Genomic DNA, 20,787 nt, shown 5'->3' with positions numbered 1-20,787 from the left:
CTGTCCTGGAATTTGGTCGAGGCATTTCTGTATCCAAGCACAAATCCACTTTTGGAAAAAAAATGGAAACTGTTCCTATATATATATATATATATATATATATATATAGCACAGCAATTAAACCCAATAATTACTTCAGATGGGTTTTGGGGCCACATGGAACTGTGCAGGATGTTTTTTGAATACTATAATTGCATCAGTTTCTCCCATCTCACTGTGAGGAGTTTAAATTAGCTGACTGGGTGGACAGGCAGATATTATGAATTTTCACAGCTATAGCAATAGGAAGAATTTAGAAGTGGACCTTTATATGAGGGTGATTAAGAATACTAAAAAGTCTTGGGGCGCCTGGGTGGCGCAGTCGGTTAAGCGTCCGACTTTAGCCAGGTCACGATCTCGCGGTCCGTGAGTTCGAGCCCCGCGTCGGGCTCTGGGCTGATGGCTCAGAGCCTGGAGCCTGTTTCCGATTCTGTGTCTCCCTCTCTCTCTGCCCCTCCCCCGTTCATGCTCTGTCTCTCTCTGTCCCAAAAAATAAATAAACGTTGAAAAAAAAAATTTAAGAATACTAAAAAGTCTTAATCTGTGACACAAAACTGTTATGGAAATTTTGTACCTGGAATGAAAAAAAAAGGAAGATAGAATCATTGTACTAAATGATGCAAGGGGCTTTCTCATCAAAGCGGGACCAGACTATTTCTACCTTGCTTCTGAAGACAGAATTAAGATAACCAGAAGATAATACAAGAAAGACTTCATCTCAACATAAATCAATTATTTGTAATAATCACAATGATTAAACACCGAATTAGTTCATCCTGAGCTCTCAGTCTGTGAAGTATCAAACCAAAGCCGGGTGAATGCATCTTTCACTCTGGGATATGAAAGTATTGCAAGGATGAAGAAGTAGGTCTAGGTGACTGACAAAGTCTTTCTGGAATTCAGGCTTCCTATTATCTTCTTCAAAGGGCAAATTTAAACCAGAATTCTGCTTGATAAATGCAGAACTAATGTGATCCACGTGCTTAAGGCAGTGGCAAATTTCTTTGGCTCCTGGAACTCTCCTGATCACAGACAGGGGCTCCTAATTTGACATAAGGTACATGGTTGAAGCCTTGTTCTCCACTGACTTCCATTTCATTTTTTAGGTTTCTTCCTGGCCATCCACCTTCATGAAGACCAACATACTCTTTCTTAATGCATCTTAATGAACTATGCTCAGTAACAAAATAAGACCTCTTATGGGGGCTGAAAACCTGACACATGAATTAATTATTTGGATTTAAATAATTAACTTATATTTTCTGGAAATCAGATCTTCTCTAAACAAAGTTCACTCCTGGATGAGCTATTTCCCATATAACACATGAAGGCACTTAATTAAGTATGGATTGATTCATCAGTCCAGGAAATTTCTCTTGGCTGGATCCCACAGTGTGTGATTTGGGTTCTTTTGTTTTTGCTGGAATTTCATTGTTTCCACATTGGTGTGATATTGGACATCCTCCTCAGAGTATCTTCTTTTAGCTTCTGTTTTGATATCTTTCCAAGATGTTTTTCTTTGTATTTCTTGCCTAAGAAACACACATATCAGTTCAGTGGAGAAAAAAAATTCTACTTCCTCCCTGCCCTACACTTGCTCCTACAGCAGTTGGCTTTGGATCTTATGGTTTAACTGGTGCTTTGCATCAAATCCAGCACTATGCCTAGTGCACTCATCATTCCTGCTCTAAAAGGAACGAGGAGAAGAATGAGTCAATGATAGTCCAATATCCTCCACCTCTATTATTTCTATCATCATTGTTATCAACTTTCTTTCCTCTGCATCCTGGGAAGAGTTCTTAAGTTTCTCCTCCACTTTACTGATTGAAGTTTTAATAATTTCAGGTCTAATTTTACCACCTTTGGTTTGGGCTTAAACTCCTTTATTGAAATAGAAGTTTCTTTACATTTTTAATAATATTTTCTATTGTTACTTTTTTTCATCAGCCTATTGTCATAGCATATAGGAACTGATATTTAATGAGAACCTACTATGTGCCAAAACTAGTATCTGATACTATAGTAACATTCATTACTTTATGGTTGATAAGTTGTATCTCTGCTCTGCTCTGAGTTCCTTCTGTTTGGATAGCATTCTATTTTTGTGTAGAGACTCTTCTCATTTTAGAGCTTTCTCCTTTTCTAAAGAGGCCATATTCTGGCACACTCTTAAAAATTTGTAAATATTCATTTCAAGCAAAAATTAAAGAATTTTAAGATTTCTAGAGGTCTTAGTTTTCTCTTTATCATCAGGATAACTTTTTTATGGTGCTAATAATTTTCAGAAAATCCCTTTTTGGTTACTCATCCATCCTTAGATGTGTGGATCTGTCTAAACCTGTTGGACCAGACTAGTTGTCCTCACTCTCATTTTCCTGAACAGGAGTACTTAGATAATCGACAATATCTAGCATGCCTTCCTTCTAGGGCCATCCATTTATCTGGTTTTGTTGAAACTTACTTTCCAGGGCACAGTACTTAAATATCCATACCTCTCTCATGTACCTGACACACTGCCACTTTCTGTGAGTTGCAGTTAGGAATATATTTTCTTGAAAGGTGGTAGGAAAGTGGGCTTCTGACCATTTCAAAAACCAGCATTCGGAAAGTGGAATAACCCATGTCTCGTTTCATGTTTGGTGCAAACCTTCATCTCTAAGCTGGGGGTGGATGCAAAGAGAGTATAAATTTCACAAATTTCCCTATTAATTTTTTGGACCACAGACTGATTGATTTCATCAAGCCAAGTCCAGTAAAATGCTATTGTTTTCTCTAGTTAGCCTCATTGTTCCCTGACTTTGTCTTCAGAGTACTTGCTTTTCTATTTTCTTTTTTTTTTTTAACTTTTTAAAAAAATGTTTATTTATTTTTGAGAGAGAGAGAGAGAGACAGAGCACTAGTGGGAGAGAAGCAGAGAAAGGGAGACACAGAATCTGAAGCAGGCTCCAGGCTCTCAGCTGTGAGCACAGAGCCTGATGCAGGGCTTGGACTCAAGTACCACAAGATCATGACCTGAAGCGACGTTGGACGCTTAACCGAGTGAGACACCCAGGCGCCCCTGGTTTTCTATTTTCTACATCTTCATAATTATTTTAGTTAGAATGTTAGAGAAGCTAGATATTACTTCAAATTATTCACTTTCTATCATAATTTCTTTTTGCAATACTGGCAAGCTATAGAGGTGAGTTGAGAAAAAAATTCAGAAGGTCAACAAAATATATCCCAGGATTAGGGGACAAGACATATGAGTTTAGACATAAGGGACTAAATTTACACAGTCTACAAAAGAGAGGTCTCCAAGGGAAGATCTCTGTGACATGATCTATAAATATCGTCAAGGTAACAAAATAAACAAAGCAAATTATTTATAGTCACAAAAGATAATAGGACAAGAATGATTGTCTTGACTTAAGTGAGGGAACATTTATAATAGGTTATAAAAAGAGAAAGTTTTTAGCTGAAAGCAAAACCAAGCAATATAACTAACACACAAAAGTCAACATCTATCACAGACCTGTAATAAAATGTTATTTTAAAAAATTTACAAGACTAGAAAAAAATGTGTATTTAAAAAATAAAGGTGAACGATCAGTAAGTATTCATTGTCAAAATTAAGACCAAGTCTCAGTATGTCCTGTTCCCTACTTGTAGCATCTTTGACAAGCTATTTTTAAATATGCATAATGATAAGGACATTAATTGATATGTACAAATATTGTGCCCACTATATTTTAGTAATGATTTCCTGTCAATTCTATAGCCATTCCAAGTCATATCTTCAACAAGGACAACATATGATCTTATCACATTCTTTTCTGTCACTATCAAATTTTTGAAATGAAAAGTATATCATCTGTGCTTAATTTCTTAACTCCTACTCATTTCTTCATCTTTTACTATCTCACTTCCATGCTTACTTTTCTACCAAGATTGCTTTATTCACAAATCAGCTCTCATTTCCTAAATGGAGTGACATATTGTCACTTCTATGCTTATGTGACCAACCACGGTTTAGCACCTCTTGCTTCAGGAAGGCTCTCCTTGCTTGAATTCTATTCTTCTGGTGACTTTGCTACGTCTCCGTATATTTCTTTTTTATCCTCTTGGCAATATTGACAGAGGCCTCATAGCATTATTGTGCAGATTCAATAAGAAAATGACCAAAGATTTCTTATCCAAGTACCTTGCACAGAGTACTCAGCAGTTGTTATCTTGGTCTATTATAGTCCATTAATAAAGACACCCTTTATTCTTTCAACTTTATAGCAAGCACTCCATAGGGAATCTCATCTCTTGCTGTGTTTTCATTTACCACTAATAAGCTAAAGATTTCTTAATCTATAATCTATATCTCTAAGCCTATGCTTTTCCTCTGAACTCCAAACCTATCATTTGAAACTATTCTCCTTATATATCTAACCAGATATTCCAAAAGTACCTTAAATTTAATACAATCAGAATTTGACACATTATTCACATCTTTCTCCTTTACTTCAGCCCTGCCCACTCTTTCTCTATCCTATATCTCAGGCAGTGATACTGTTAAGTTCCTGGTATAACCAGGGATCCAAGGAAAACATGTCAACCAGTTTGGTTCCCCCAGGTTGTCAGCCATGGACCCAGTTCATCTAGTTTGAATTATTATCTACTCTCTGCTGGATGACTAAAACAGCCACCCAAGCCATGTTAATGGTTTCTAGCTTATTCTCATTGTAATCCACTCTTCACACGACCTTTAGAGACAGCTTTGCAAGTTTTGTAAACCACACAATTGTTCATATTGTGCCTCTGCTTAAAAACTATCCCTGGTTTCATGTGACTTGCCTGGTAAGTCCAAACTTCTCAGAATTACATAAACAAACAAACAAAGTCATTCATATACTTCCAAACTATGTTTCCTGATTTCTCTTCTGCCACCCCCCTACAACATGCACATACCCTCCTACATAGCGCACACTACACAAAGCAATGGCCTCAAGCATTAAGTGCTGTTTCTTCTATGATTTTGTACAAACTGCACCTCTCACTGACCTGTCTGTCCCTGCTTCAATTCAGTGTTCACCTTGCAGGGGACCGAAATGACCAAGACTCTCAGGCCATTTTTCTCTTTCTTGCTTGGTGTGTGATGAGTGAACTTTCTAATATTCCAATTTTATACCATGAATGAGTGTTCCCAGGCACTGAGTTTATATCATCTCATTTGAACTTCACAAATACCAAACATGTTAGGTTTTTGTTTTGCAGATGAGAAACTAAAGCTCTCAGAGGTGAGATTTGTCCACTTTCACATGGTTAGTAAGTTGGTGACAGAAGTCAGATCAATAATGAAGCCCCTCCTTCAATTGATGCAGAAAAAGCATTTGACAAAATTCAGCATCCTTTCTTAATAAAAACCCTCGAGAAATTTGGGATAGAAGGAACATACTGAAAGATCATGAAAGCCATTTATGAAAAGCCCACAGCTAACATCATCCTCAACGGGGAAAAACTGAGAGCTTTTTCCCTGAGATCAGGAACACGACAGGGATGTCCACTCTCACCGCTGTTGTTGAACATAGTGTTGGAAGTGTTAGCATCAGCAATCAGACAACAAAAGGAAATCAAAGGCATCAAAATTGGCAAAGATGAAGTCAAGCTTTCACTTTTTGCAGATGACATGATATTAGACATGGAAAACCCGACAGACTCCACCAAAAGTCTGCTAGAACTGATACATGAATTCAGCAAAGTCACAGGATACAAAATCAATGTACAGAAATCAGTTGCATTCTTATACACTAATAATGAAACAACACAGAAAGACAAATAAAGAAACTAATCCCATTCACAATTTCACCAAGAAGCATAAAATACCTAGGAATAAATCTAACCAAAGATGTGAAAGATCTGTATACTGAAAACTATAGAAAGCTTATGAAGGAAATTGAAGAAGATACAAAGAAATGGGAAAACATTCCGTGCTCATGGGTTGGAAGAATAAATATTGTCAAAATGTCAATACTACCCAAAGCAATCTACACATTCAATGCAATCCCAATCAAAATTGCACCAGCATTCTTCTCGAAACTAGAACAAGCCATCCTAAAATTCATATGGAACCACAAAAGGCCCTGAATAGCCAAAGTAATTTTGAAGAAGACCAAAGCAGGAGGCATCACAATCCCAGGCTTTAGCCTCTACTACAAAGCTGTCATCATCAAGACAGCATGGTATTGGCACAAAAACAGACACATAGACCAATGGAATAGAATAGAAACCCCAGAACTAGACCCTCAGACGTATGGCCAACTCATCTTTGACAAAGCAGGAAAGAACATCCAGTGGAAAAAAGACAGTCTCTTTAACAAATGGTGCTGGGAGAACTGGACAGCAACATGCAGAAGGTTGAAACTAGACCACTTTCTCACACCATTCACAAAAATAAACTCAAAATGGATAAAGGACCTGAACGTGAGACAGGAAACCATCAAAACCCTAGAGGAGAACACAGGAAAAGACCTCTCTGACCTCAGCCGTAGCAATTTTTTACTTGACACATCCCCAAAGGCAAGGGAATTAAAAGCAAAAATGAACTATTGGGACCTCATGAAGATAAAAAGCTTCTGCACTGCAAAGGAAACAATCAACAAAACTAAAAGGCAACCAACAGAATGGGAAAAGATATTTGCAAATGACATATCAGACAAAGGGGTAGTATCCAAAATCTATAAAGAACTCACCAAACTCCACACCTGAAAAACAAATAATCCAGTGAAGAAATGGGCAGAAAACATGAATAGACACTTCTCTAAAGAAGACATCCAGATGGGGTGCCTGGGTGGCTCAGTCGGTTAAGCGGCCGACTTCGGTCGAGATCAGGTCATGATCTCATGGTCCGTGAGTTCAAGCCCCGCGTCGGGCTCTGTGCGGACAGCTCAGAGCCTGGATCCTGTTTTGGATTCTGTTTCTCCCTCTCTCTGACCCTCCCCCGTTCATGCTCTGTCTCTCTCTGTCTCAAAAATAAATAAATGTTAAAAAAATTAAAAAAAAAAAAGAAGACATCCGGATGGCCAACAGGCACATGAAAAGATGCTCAACGTCGCTCCTCATCAGGGAAATGCAAATCAAAACCACACTCAGATATCACCTCACGCCAGTCAGAGTGGCCAAGATGAACAAATCAGGAGACTATAGATGCTGGAGAGGATGTGGAGAAAGAGGAACCCTCTTGCACTGTTGGTGGGAATGCAAACTGGTGAAGCTGCTCTGGAAAACAGTGTGGAGGTTCCTCAAAAAAGTAAAAATAGACCTACCCTATGACCCAGCAGTAGCACTGCTGGGAATTTACCCAAGGGATACAGGAGTACTGATGCATGGGGGCACTTGTACCCCAATGTTTATAGCAGCACTCTCAACAATAGCCAAATTATGGAAAGAGCCTAAATGCCCATCAACTGATGAATTCATAAAGAAATTGTGGTTTATATACACATTGGAGTACTATGTGGCAATGAGAAAGAATGAAATATGGCCCTTTGTAGCAATGTGGATGGAACTGGAGAGTGTTATGCTAAACGAAATAAGCCATACAGAGAAAGACAGATACCATATGTTTTCACTCTTATGTGGATCCTGAGAAACTTAACAGGAACCCATGGGGGAGGAGGAGGAAAAAAAAAAAGAGAGGTTAGAGTGGGAGAGAGCCAAAGCATAAGAGACTCTTAAAAAGTGAGAACAAACTGAGGGTTAATGGGGGGTGGGAGGGAGTGGAGGGTGGGTGATGGGTATTGAAGAGGGCATCTTTTGGGATGAGCACTGGGTGTTGTATGGAAACCAATTTGACAATAAATTTAATATATTTAAAAAACAATAATGAGGCCCCACTTACACCAAAATCTGAGAGCTTTTCCATTATCTTGGGTTGTCATAGTGGACTATTTTGTAAACTAATAAACTCTCTGATACTCATTATTCAAAGAATTGATCAGTAATCAGTGAGTATGAGATATCTTCCCTAGATGGTAGGTTCTCCTAAATGTATTCAAGGTACCTCCCAAATTCTAATTTCTTAGCTCTCAGGGGAAACTAAGGCAGTCTCACAAGTAACTCTTGGTAGAAATGTAATAATATCTCAATTTTTAAATGCCAGAAAACTATTATCTTAATGTTAATAGCAAGGCTGTGTGGTGGTATTTGCAACAGAATATAGCATTATCCAAGTACAATATTAAAAAGCTTCATTATCTGTTCAGTCTGGTATAGCACCATTTTTTTATATAGCACCATTTTTTACATTAAGGTAGTTTTAGTAGTCTCTTATTTATGCAGAATTTGAATACAATATATTCTGGATATTCAATAATTCAAGCTGATAATTAATTGATAGCATCTATTATAAGATAAAATCATAACAAGTAGAATATATCAAAATTATATTGGATGAAATTAAGTATTTCTTGAACACTACATTATATCACATAGCCTCAAAAATATCTCTGCATATATTAATGTAATTATACCACAGACATACAAAAGTAAAAGACAACTGAAGTCTCTAGTCAATAAAATGCAGGTATAAAATTTGAATATTTCTTGGAAATTTATTAGTATACAAAATTTTATATTTTTCTATGGTATAAATACTCCCTTATCTTGTCCATATGTTTAAATAGACTGAGCCCTAATTTTTTGCTTTTACAAGGTGAAAGTCAATTCTGATGATTGAATAGTAAAAATTGCAATCTGTAGTAATGATATCAGATTTTACTATGAAGTATAGTGGCCAAAAAAGCCTTAACATGTTTTTATTGATCCTTTTTGATATGTCAGCCCTTGGCCCAGAACCATGGGAAATATAAAGAAAAAAATAAGGGACTGCCTTCTCACGTAGATTACAATTTAACAAATTGTGGGATGCCTAGTGAAATGAGTGTCTACAATAATAATAAATATACAGAAATTTAAATTTTTTTACCATTTATTTATTTTTGAGACAGAGAGAGACAGATCATGAGTGGGGGGAGGGTCAGAGAGAGAGGGAGACACAGAATCGGAAGCAGGCTCCAAGCTGTCAGCACAGAGCCCAATGTGGGACTCGAACTTGTGAACCACGAGATCATGACCTGAGCTGAAGTCGGACACAACTGACTGAGCCACCCAGGCGCCCCTAGAGAAATTTAGCTTAGTTTCAAATCTCAGGGATTTGACAAAGCCACGAGAGCTTAATGAAAAAAGTAATTTGAGCAAGAACTTGATTTTCCTCTAATCAGAAGCTTGTATTTTTACTGTTCAAAGTTGGCACCATGCTTTTTTTAAAGATAAAGGTTAGAGGCTCCTGGGTGGCTCAGTCAGTTAAGCGTCAGACTTCAGCCTAGGTCATGATCTTGCAATTTCCGAGTTCAAGCTCTGCATCGGACTCTGTGCTGACAGCTCAGAGCATGGAGCCTGTTTCTGTGTCTCCCTCTCTCTCTCTGCCCCTTCCCCACTCACACTCTGACTCTCTCAAAAATAAACATTGAAAAAAAATTTTTTAAAGGTAAAGTTTAAAAAAGAAAGAAAGAGAAGAAATCCAAACTCTGCTATAATTTAAAGCTTGCAGTAATTCACCTACCATCCAGCTGTTGTATCATGTTCTTATGTTCTTCCGTATCAACCAGATAGCATTAATATGCAAGTCACCACTGTTCTCTCTAATCTTTGGCCACCTCTGTTTTTGTTATTTCTTCCATTCTAAGACCTATTTTAAATCTAGTCCAAGTTACTCCCCCTTCCTTGACACCCCACCTTGTTTTTTTTTTTATTTGAATCATTCTCTCCTTCCCCCATGTTCCTATCAGACTCTGTTCATTTATCTATTCAATTACCTGCCACATTCTGACTTATTCCAGAAACTGGTATGCAGGTGTCTCTCCTACATGAGGGTATAAACACTTTGGACTCATGGACTACATTGTGATTTTCCTTATTTTTTCTAAAAACCCTAATGCAGTTGAATGAATGATTTTGAGAAGAAGCAAATTAATCTATATTTAAAGAATGAATCCATGATAGAATGAATAAATGAAAGAGTGCAGGTTATTTAAATCACATATAAGAGCCCTGCTTTCAGATATTTTAACCTTAATAACCTTTTAGGAAAAGTGTTGAATTATTCCCCAAGACTTATTAACACCTAAGGTGAATTTTACTGAATATGATTATGAGGAGGTCAATGTGATACAAAGGTCTATGCTGTGCAGATGGAACTCTGCCTTCCATCTGCAAAATTAGCTGTTTTCCACTTGATGTTGCCAGCTTTGTTTGTTTGTTTGTTTGTCCTGAGCAGTTGTGCTATCTTCTGGTTTCCAATAGTCTTATATTTCACAGTGAGAATGTGCCTGCCAAACCTGAATTTACCCAGAGGTTATCAACTAAGTTGCTATTTCTTCCGTCCATGACTTCTCTTTTCATTAGGATACAAATGGTAAATAATACACTTTGGAAAGTTAATTTAATTAATGGAGCAATAGACAGTCACCCAGTTGGCACAATTAATTCCTTCATTTAATAAAAATGTCTTGTCAGGTAGTACACACCAGGCACTGTGCTAAACTCTGGAGAGATAAAGATGAATATTGTGGCAGGGTCACCGCTTGTGAGTAAAGTGAAATAGAATGTAAATAAATCATTGTAATAAATATCATAAATACTCTAACAAAGGGAAGAGTGGCTTTGCTGACAATGGCGTCAGGAGCTCTGCTTTTAAGTGACTAGATAAATAAGAAAGGAACTCTGAATGTGCCTCACTTCCCCCTAGAATGAAGTAGGATGTCGTCCACAGTGACTGGATGTCTTAGATGTCCCTAAAGGACTTTAGAAAGATATCCATGTAAGTAGGTTAATGCAATCCTTCAGAAGGAATTGCTTGTCCTCTCAGGACTTGAAAGGTGAGCAGCCAGTGACAGAAAGGAGGTGGCATGTACTTTGATCTTCCTGAGGGAGTCAAGTGGCTCTGAAACAACATGGAACACCTGGGTCTTCGTCTAAAGGACATGAACACTCAGTGGGAATCATGTGACATTCTAAAAGGATGGCAAGTGCCAGGGTGGGTTACAGGAAGCAAATACAGACTTTAATCATTTAATAATTTTCCATTGAATAATTTTATATAGCAAAGTAATCTGCCACGTACTGACTTTACTTGCTTAATTATTATATTTCAATTACCATTTATACACTTGGAAAATACCTTTCTCTTTCTTCATCCCTCCCCTGTGTCTTCCCCTTTCTTTCTCTCTTCTTCCCTCTTCCCCCTCATCTCTGCCATGTACACACATACCCACATACATGCCCTTAGACTTTTGGGTGCACCAGCCAAGGAACCAGGCATGCAGATTCACAAAAGTTCACTAACTAAAACTGAAAATCAGTAGCATTAGGATGCTCCAAAATTCAAACATCAATCAGGAGGTATTGTGGCCCTTAGTAACTCAAGAGAAGGCACCAGAGTGGAGTACCTTTGAATTTCAAAGAAGAGGTAGACAAAGAGAGCTTTATAACTAGGGAAGTCCCCCTGTACCTCATGTTTATCATCTCCCATGTAAATAGGGAAATATCTTGCTGACTTCCATTTGAGGAATATGGACAGATGCGTAGACACTGAGGAGAAACTAATGCACTAAATTTCCCTCTCACAATGCCCATTGGTATTTGACAAGTCACCCATCCATTTACTGTTAAGGGACATTTTCATGTATCCTTTTCTCTTAACCAATATTAAAGTAATTTAAAAGAGAACACCAAGGACACAGCTGGCATGACAGTCCCTATGTTTTACCACCAAATCAGAGTGGCTGACATGGAAAACAGAGTAACAGATGGTGGAACAGATAGCCAGAGGGTCAAGTGATTTGCTCAAGGTCATAAGAATTTTGTACCAGAAGTAGAAACAAAACCCAGAAAGACCTTGAAGCTAAATGCTACTGTTTACATACCTCTTTTCATGGAGGAATAAAGTTTCAATGAATCAATTAAAGGGTAATTATACTAAAGCTACCGTTTTTTATTAGATCCAATTATGGAAATGACTGTTTTGTTGGAAGAGAGGCAAGTAGCCCACTCTGCCTGACTCTGTTCTATGGAGTGTGAGGACACAAGAGTGGAATAAATGCTTTGTGTCCCTATGTGCCACTCTAAGCTATTGGATCCATTATTTAGGCATTTGACTCATGAATATGTGTACAATAGGGTTGGTCAGGTCGACATTTAGGTAGATTTCCCTGACATAGTATACAGGATGAATTCAGCAGTGTGGAAGGGGGGAGGGCAGAGAGACCATACTCAGAGAGGACAGGTTGGAGGACTCTTCAGTCATGGAGGTCAGATATGAAAGAGGCTAAACTACAGCTAGGACTTAGCAGGTGACAGTGCTCCCTGCAAAGACAGAGAACAATGCTGATCTTGTTATTGAGGATTAGAGTGATATATTCAGGGTGTCTGATGGGAGCATCCAGGAGGCATATTCACTTTTGAAGCTCAGAGGGAAAACACAAATTAGACTCCATCAAAATTTAAAACTCCTGCTCTTTGAAGGATACTACAGAAGAGCCATAGAATGGAGGAAAATATTTTCAGAACATATATCTGATAAAAGGCTTATATAGAATATATAAAGAACTATTAAAACTCAGTAACAAGGAAACAAACATCTTGATATATCTGTCTATTTGGCATAAATTTTGAACAGATATTTTAGTAAAGAAGGCATGCAGATGGAATAAACACTTGAAGAAACGATTTTCTCTTTGGGTGAGTGTGTGTAAACAGTGGGCTGGGAGCACCATTAACTCAAAATCATCATCATCATCATCATCATCATATCATATAGTTAAATAGTGCTTATAATTTTGTAGACACTGTTTGAAATATTGCATAAACATTAAACTCAATGAGTTAATAGAGTAGGGATTTAATAAACCATTTTGTAGATGAATAAACCAAGGCACAGAGAGGTGAAGTCATTTACTCAAGGTCACCCAGCTAGTAAGTGGCCGAGTCCAGATCTGAACACAAGCAATGAGTCTTCAGAGCCTATGGTCTTGGCTGTAACTATGTACTACCTCCCCATTTATCAACAAAAATACATTGAACATCTCCTCTGTGCCCAATGCGTGGTCATACACTATAAAGTCATAGGGAACTGATTAAAAATAGTTCCTTTCCTAGACAAGCCTGTGTACACCAAACATTTCACTGCATCTAATCATGATCCAATTTCAGAATCAGAAAGTCGACAATAAACATGCAGAACATCATCATCACTTGTTTGAAGAATGGGCTCTAACTATGACCATTAGGGATTCTTGAAAGCATCCTAAGACCTCTAGAATTTAGAAGGTTTCCAAAGAAAAAGAGACAAAGCAGAGGAAAGCAGAATTTGAAAGAATTCAAATAAGAGATAGGAGTTTGGACATCTGAAAAAGAGTCTTCTAGGATCTTTAATACTGCCATAATTGTCATCAAAAATGTTAAGAATCTCTTTCCTGCTTGACAGAATTGTGTTTTAGATTATTCTTAATAAACTAGTGTAAACAAGGATGATCTATGTCCAGACATGACAATGACCTAATTCAAATACCTCCTTATGTGAGAACTGCAGCTGTCAAGCAGCTGAAATGATTCGTGCTAGCCAGCTATTATTTCAACAACACTAAAGACCGGACCTTAAGAGCCCTGAGTTATGTTTTGTTTTGTTTTTTGTTTGTTTGTTTTCCCCCTTCTAAATTGGTATCCTCTCTTTTCCCCAGAATAAAAACTGCAAGAAGATGGTGATAAAAGCAAGGGGATAAGCAACAGACATCTTCCTTCATTAACTGACTCGGATTAAAAGAAAATAATGTCTTTGACGCTATAGCTACAGAAGTCAGCCTGTGAGACGTAGCATCCTCCAAGTCTCAGATTCACTCTATTCTAGCAGCCCAGGCTGGAAAGTAGCCAAATGTGTGCTTCTAACAACTGCCACCAAGCAGGGGGCAGGAGAGGGAAAGGAGAGAGTGAGGAAGGGGAAGGAAGAAAGAAGCAGAGGAAGGAAAGGGGGGAAAAAACCCAAACAGACAGAGACAGAGAATGAGAGAGATCGCGGGAGACGGGAGAGTGAAGGATCGGAAGGAGGGGGGATATAAAAGCCAGATTTTTATTGGAAGCAATTGACGTGGTTGCTATGAGACCCGCTCCAGCACAGGACCAGCAGCCAGCCCCGCGCTGATGGTTCTTACCTCCTACTAAACCTTTCTTTTGACACAGTTTTAGAGTTGCTTAATATCTGAGCGAGCACCTGACACGGGCGACTTTTTCTTTCTTTTTTCTCCTCCCGTCTCTCGGGTAAGATGGAGGTAGAAAGCGAAGCCAGCTGCTCCCCCAGCCGCGCATCAGGCGGGTCCAGAGAGTACAAGGTGGTAATGCTGGGAGCTGGGGGAGTTGGTAAAAGCGGTAAGTTTTAATACCAAATGCTGGGGAAGGAGGGAGCTCTGGAGAGGCAACTCTATAGAGTCAATAATGATGATAATGATAATAATACTGCCGTCGGGGGCTAGCTAGCTATGGCAGGTAAACACCAAGTATCTGGCAGGATGTTTAAAAGTAATAAGGACTGTTAAAAAGATGTAGATGAGTCGGGAGAATGGAACGACAGCCAGTGATAATGTGTAGAACTTAAGATCTTTTTTGTTGCTTTGATTTCTGCTAGGTGATATTTGATCGTAATTTCTATGTCCTTTTTAAAAAATAATTAATAACATATTTATGAAATAGTCCTGGTATGGGAAAATATTCTCCTGTTCTCAAAAATACTCCCATAAAGAAAAAGGTGCTATGAATATGCAATGAAACACACATATGCAAAGGCAGACACACAGGCAGGATTATCAGTGCTGATGGTTGTGTTTATTTCTTTGATTAGGAGCTTCCTGTCCTCTTTCCTTGTCTCTGATCTGATCTAGCATGGTGTGGTCTTTGAATGTCTGGAAAAAAGTGACAGAGGTTGAAAGATGGTATTCTTTGTGGGACTTGAGCAGGGTGATCAAATCATATTTTGTGGTTAAACAGATTTAGAAGAGAAAGCTACAAACATAAAAGGATATGGGATGCTAATGGAAGTAAACACTGGTACATTTGTTATGCTACATTAAAAAAAAAAGTTGTCAGTGGTTGGGTTTCTTGAGGGGCTCAAAAGGCCAAATAGAACAAATTAAAACAAAAAATAGTAGTGTTTGAGGCTGATCAAATGGTGAAAGAATATCTTGGGGCTATGGTTATCAATAGAAAATAAAAAGGCAAATATAACTTTTTTTCTATAAATACAAAAAGATCCTCACGGGGGGATACATCTGTGGGGATGCCAGAAGACAAAAGAAATATTAAGAGTTAACGTTGACAAAAAGTAACAACAACAAAAAACACCTCAACAGTTTTATGCTTGACAAAAAGATTCAAAGTTGAGGCAACACTCTTGGCATAACCCCCCACCAAAAGGCTGATAACTTCGGTAGTGAGTCCACAAGTGGTCAGAAAGTTGATCAGTAAAGGAAAGAGAATAGGGAGTGAGATTCTAGCAGACAGCAAAGGTAAGGAGGTTAGAAAACTGGGAAGAGACATAAAGTTGAATACCCCCAAAACCCTCCTAAAAAAAATACCACAAGGTATTATAAAAAGAAAAGAATAGGTGGATCTGGACTTGCCCAATTGTTAAATGCTTGTCCAAGTGAGAAAAATAAATCATCTCATGTAGTTAGGAAATGTGAAGTGTAACACTTCGCAACTGTGTAGGAATGAGGAATTTTCTACAAGCTTTTCTTCTTCTTTAATGTGATGATTTGAAAGGGGAAGAGTCGAGATAGGTGAGGATTAGGGAAGGAGGGGAAGGAGGAAGGATAAAGAGAAAATAGTCCATACAAAATAAAGCTATCTTTTTAAAGAATATAGTCAGTTAGATACAATGGGGTAGAACAATTTGAGAATAAAACAGGAGAGAAACAGATCTAAGAAAAAGGCGGGAGCCAAATGAACAGAAATGCCACCAGGGGTGTGTGAGGTCAGAGACGCTGCAACAGTCCCATAATGTGCCCGTGTATTACCTTTGTTTGCTGGCTTGTTGTTTTCCTGTTTCACCAGGAGCTTGGGGGATGTGGGAATAGAGTGACTAGTTTTTAGTCATATTCCGTGGAAATGGACCTTGGAGACAGGAGGTGTAAGACAGTGGCATCCTTCAGCAATGTACTTATCCTGGAGGTGGTATTAGTCTATTGTTTTGACCTTCCCCATATATTATTTGTAGTGACTAATCATTGCTACCTTTCTAATAACCAGGCATTTTGACAACAAAATGTTGGCAGAAATTTTTGATGTAACAAAATGCTGGGTTGCTCTCACCTTCAGTGTGCACATTAAATAGTTGAGCGAAACTTATTCAGTATGATTAAGACAGGAGTAGCCAGGTCACCTCTGAGATGGTTAAGGATAAAAGAGAGCAAATAGTTCCATTGTACTGATTTTATTAATAGTGTACTTAGCTGTTACTTTAGAGAGAATAGAATTCCTAGTACAGTTCCACGTCCAAAAAAGTCTGTCCTTATGGCTAAATGTTGGGAATCAGAGTGATGGAATCACATCTTGCTCTTGGGTTTTGCCCCTATGATTCATTGGTGTTAACAGTTGATAAATGTTCAAGCACTGATTCTCACTATGAATCTTCTTTTGAGGGTTAAAATGTTTGCTTTCAAATGAACTAAAATATTTTTTTTTAATAAAAAAGCCACTTTTTGTATTGCTGAGTATCTGGGTCAACAGAGGCCAAATTTACTTTTCTTCCCACAGTTTCAGTGGTTTATGTTAAAGAATTGTACAAACCAATTAAGGGAGATTGTATGAAGGGATTTCAAGAAGTCTGTGTTCTGAAGAAACTAAAGAAGATGTATCAAGCTATCATCTGTCTCTAATTCTGACTCATTCCAAGTCAGCCTTGTACATGAATGAGAAATTCAATTTACAGGAACCATAATTTTTAAATGAACAGAATCTTGGAGATTGTCTATGCTTACTGTGAAATTAGCTTTTTCTCCCTGTCCCTATTTTACTAAGATATCCTTTAGTGAGTAGGGAATTTGGGGGGCGGGGGGGGGGGGCTTATAACTTTACTAAAACAGGAATTCCCACAAGATTTAAAATGCATGGGTAAATAAATGTACTGTGATAAATGTCCAACCACCAATCAACACGTTTTGAGCACATACTATGCATGGGCCCTGTGCTACTTCCTACAGAGAGGAAACAAAAATGAAGTAAACATTTGTGTGGCAGATATGGGTATATGGTTTTCATGCTTATATCCAGTCTTAACCACAATCTAATTAGCTGTCACCATTTTGCAAATGGAAAAACTGAAGCCCAGAGTGACCACTTGTGCTTGGTCATAGAGAGGTAATAATAGAAGTCTGTGAAGTTTTAACTGACTCTTCTATATTATATTTAATGCCACGGAGGGAATTGCAAAGATTTTTAACATTTACAGTCAAGAAGAAAATAGGCCTGTTGGTAAGGCATTCTCTACTTGAATGTTATAGCTAAAAAATATTTCTGGGCGCCTGGGTGGCTCAGTCAATTAAGCAGCCTACTTTGGCTCAGATCATGATCTCTTGGTTCGTGGGTTCAAGCCCCGCATCAGGCTCTATGCTCACAGTTCAGAGCCTGGAGCCTGCTTTGGAGTCTGTCTCCTCTCTCTGCCTCTCCCCCACTCACACTCTTTCTTTATCTCTCTCAAAAATAAATAAACATCAAAAAGTTTTTTAAGGGGCACCTGGGTGGCTCAGTCGGTTGAGTGTCCGACTTCGGCTCAGGTTATGATCTTACTGTCTGTAAGTTCCAGCCCCACATCGGGCTCTGTGCTGACAGCTCAGAGCCTGGAGCCTGTTTCAGATTATGTGTCTCCCTCTCTCTCTGCCCCTCCCCCACTCATGCTCTGTCTCTCTCTCTCTCTCTCTGTCAATAATAAATAAACATTAAAAAATTTAAAAAAAACATGTTTTTTTGTTTTAAAACATAAAAGAGATTTCTACCATCTAGACTAACACTTTCATTTACGCATCTATATATTTTTAATCTTTAAATGAATATAAGTAAACATACATAACATTTACATTATTTATAAATAAAAACATTTGCATCATATTTATATACACATAATTAAAAGAAATACCTAATAGTAGCTAAGAGCCCTATAAGTACTGAGTAAACAGGATAAACAAGAAATAGTCCTCACCCTATTTGAAAGATGAGGAATTGGGGCGCCTGTGTGGCTCAGTCCGTTAAGTGTCTGAATTCAGCTCAGGTCATATCTCATGGTTTGTGAGTTCGAGCCCTGCATCGGGCTCTGCTGACAGCTTGGAGCTTGGAGCCTGCTTTGGATCCTGTGTCTCCGTCTATCTCTGCCCCTCCCCCTCTCATGCTCTGTCTCTCTCTCTCTCTCTCTCTCAAAAAAATAAATAAATAAAAACATTAAAAAATATATGGGAAATCAAGTCCCCAGGAGTTGAAAGAACATGCCAAATTCATGCTACAGTTGTGGCAGAGTCACATCTGGAACACAGTTCTCCTGACCCCCACGAAGCTGCTTTTACTCCATAACCAAGTTTTTATACAGGGTATTATAAATAAAAATTGGACCTATTATGCGATTAATTTGGTATAAATTAGGCACATTCTAGTCTCCATCGCTCTTTGTTCCACTGCCTACCATCCCTTCCCCTCCCTCAAAACAGAAAATAATAAAATCTCACAGCTATGGCTTAAGAGTTTAGTGGAGTCTAAACAATCCTCGTAGCTGTTTTAAACATTTTCCTTTCCCTGTCTCTGTAGTTTTATAATACAAAGGCTTTTCCTCCATGACAGAGCATGGCAAGTATCTGCTTTCTTCCTCTGCATTCGCATCTGGTTCTTCCAGTTCAGACTCAAATTATTCAGCAAGTCTCATCCAATAATAATGTGATCTTACTTTCCAAGATACATTCTTTTCCTATTCTGTTTTATGATCTGAATTGAGGGTAAAATAATTTGAGGGGAGTGGGTCATTTATTCCTTGAGGTCAGATGAGGCATCTGAGGCAAAGAGGTACTGATTTGTCCAAGAGTACACAGAAGTAAGTAAGAAATAGGGGGCTTAGTCAGTTAAGTGTCTGACTCTTGATTTCGGCTCAGGTCATGATCTCGCAATTCCTGAATTCAAGCCCCTCATCGGGCTCCACTCTGACAGCCGGAGCCTGCTTGGGATTCTCTCTCTCTGCCCTTTCCTGCTTGCTCTCTCTCTCTCAAAATAAACTTAAAAGAAAAATTAAAAAAAAAAAGAAATAGGAGAGTAACTCATGTTTCTAACTCAAAGTTGTTTTCTATCAGATTTTGTGAGAAAAGTAGAGAAAGTATCCGAACATCAGATGAGGTCTACATGGTCTTCTTTACTCCCCGGGATACATTTTGGAATTACCTTGGTAAAATTTTGTGTGAAATTTTGTCAAGGGTGAAATTTGTATGAAATATTTTGCAAGTGACTGGGAAGAGACAGGGTGATATCCCTCTCTGCTATTGCAGACATGACCCCTGGACTCCAGGAACTCACTATCTCATGGGGGGAAATATGTTGCATACCACAAAGTGATAAGTTTATATCAGGCCTGTGACATAAGAACTGTGGGAGCTCAGGGTAAGCGGTGGCTAAATCTGCATGCAAAGGCTAAGAAGGAATCTCAGCAGAGAGGATACTTGAATTGAGTGTTAAGTGATGAGCAAGATTTCTTGAAGTTGAGAAGGAAAAGTACAGACAGCGTGGGGTATGGAGAGGAAGATAATTTAATGGAAACAGGGCATACAAAGAAAAAAAGCAATGTGAAGACTATCACTTTTCATGGAGGGGTCTTGATAATTTGGTGTCTATGGGAGCATTTGGAAAAATCTCCCCGAGTTATGCTTTAAAACTCTCTTAGAGAACTGTGAAAAGTAAAACCAAACAAAGCAAATAAAGTGAAAACATAAAAAGTATTAGGGAACTCAGAATTTATTAGAATGCATCTATTGTGAATTTTTTGTAAAGAGGAAACTCATTTATAAAATAGGCAATCATACTCTGCCCCACATTCTTCTGCAATTTGTCTCTTTTATACATTGAGTTTTGTGAAGCAGGATTTTATCAAATGAAAGCAGTAACAATATTTTCTGAGGTAAACAGAAAGCAGCACAAAACCAATTCCTTCAACCGCAATGAATTGGTATAAGCAGGTAGAAAATCGAGCCTTTATCTGATGAATTAAATCAAGGCAAACAACCAAGTGCATCACCCATGTCCCTAAGGCTCTGTGTTTTACCTCATTAGCAGAACTTTGGATCTGACAAAGCTGAATAATTGTCACATCATGACCACGTGTTATTTGAACCCTCTGGAATGCAAAGGCAAAGAAAAATAAACAAGGGAAAAATGAAAGGATTTCAAGACTCAGAGGCCCTCCATTCTCACCCTTCATTGTCACCACCCTAATTATACTGCACATCATCAGTCACTGTAATCCTGTCAGCAAGCATTGGCCAAGAGGTCCAAGTAAGGCTAGTAGAAAAGTAAATTGGTATCTACTTGCTCAAATAATGATTGAAAGTGTAATTTAGGTAAAAGGTGTTGACGAACAATATTTCCAAGATTATATGCACTCTATAGATTTTAAACTGATAAAAGAGACTTAGTACCTTCCTGTGTCTTTAT

At 38.2% G+C, this 20,787-nt stretch overlaps 1 protein-coding gene across 1 annotated transcript in view; it reads left to right on the top strand.

The window, feature by feature from the left end:
* Positions 1-14,070: 14,070 nt before the first annotated feature.
* Positions 14,071-20,787, top strand: part of RIT2 (Ras like without CAAX 2) — a 370,632-nt gene continuing 363,915 nt past the window's right edge. Inside the window, exon 1 of the mRNA XM_025931306.2 lies at positions 14,071-14,484. Within this exon, the coding sequence (XP_025787091.1) occupies positions 14,382-14,484 (103 nt within the window). The 5' untranslated portion in view covers positions 14,071-14,381. The remainder of the gene's footprint in view (positions 14,485-20,787) is intronic.

Source organism: Puma concolor, chromosome D3, assembly GCF_028749965.1.
Source record: "Puma concolor isolate L17-30 chromosome D3, mPumCon1.1.hap2, whole genome shotgun sequence".
In the NCBI taxonomy this organism is placed as follows: domain Eukaryota; kingdom Metazoa; phylum Chordata; class Mammalia; order Carnivora; family Felidae; genus Puma; species Puma concolor.
The sequence above is the reverse complement of the archived record's forward strand: the minus strand, read 5'-3'. Positions and strand labels throughout refer to the sequence as shown.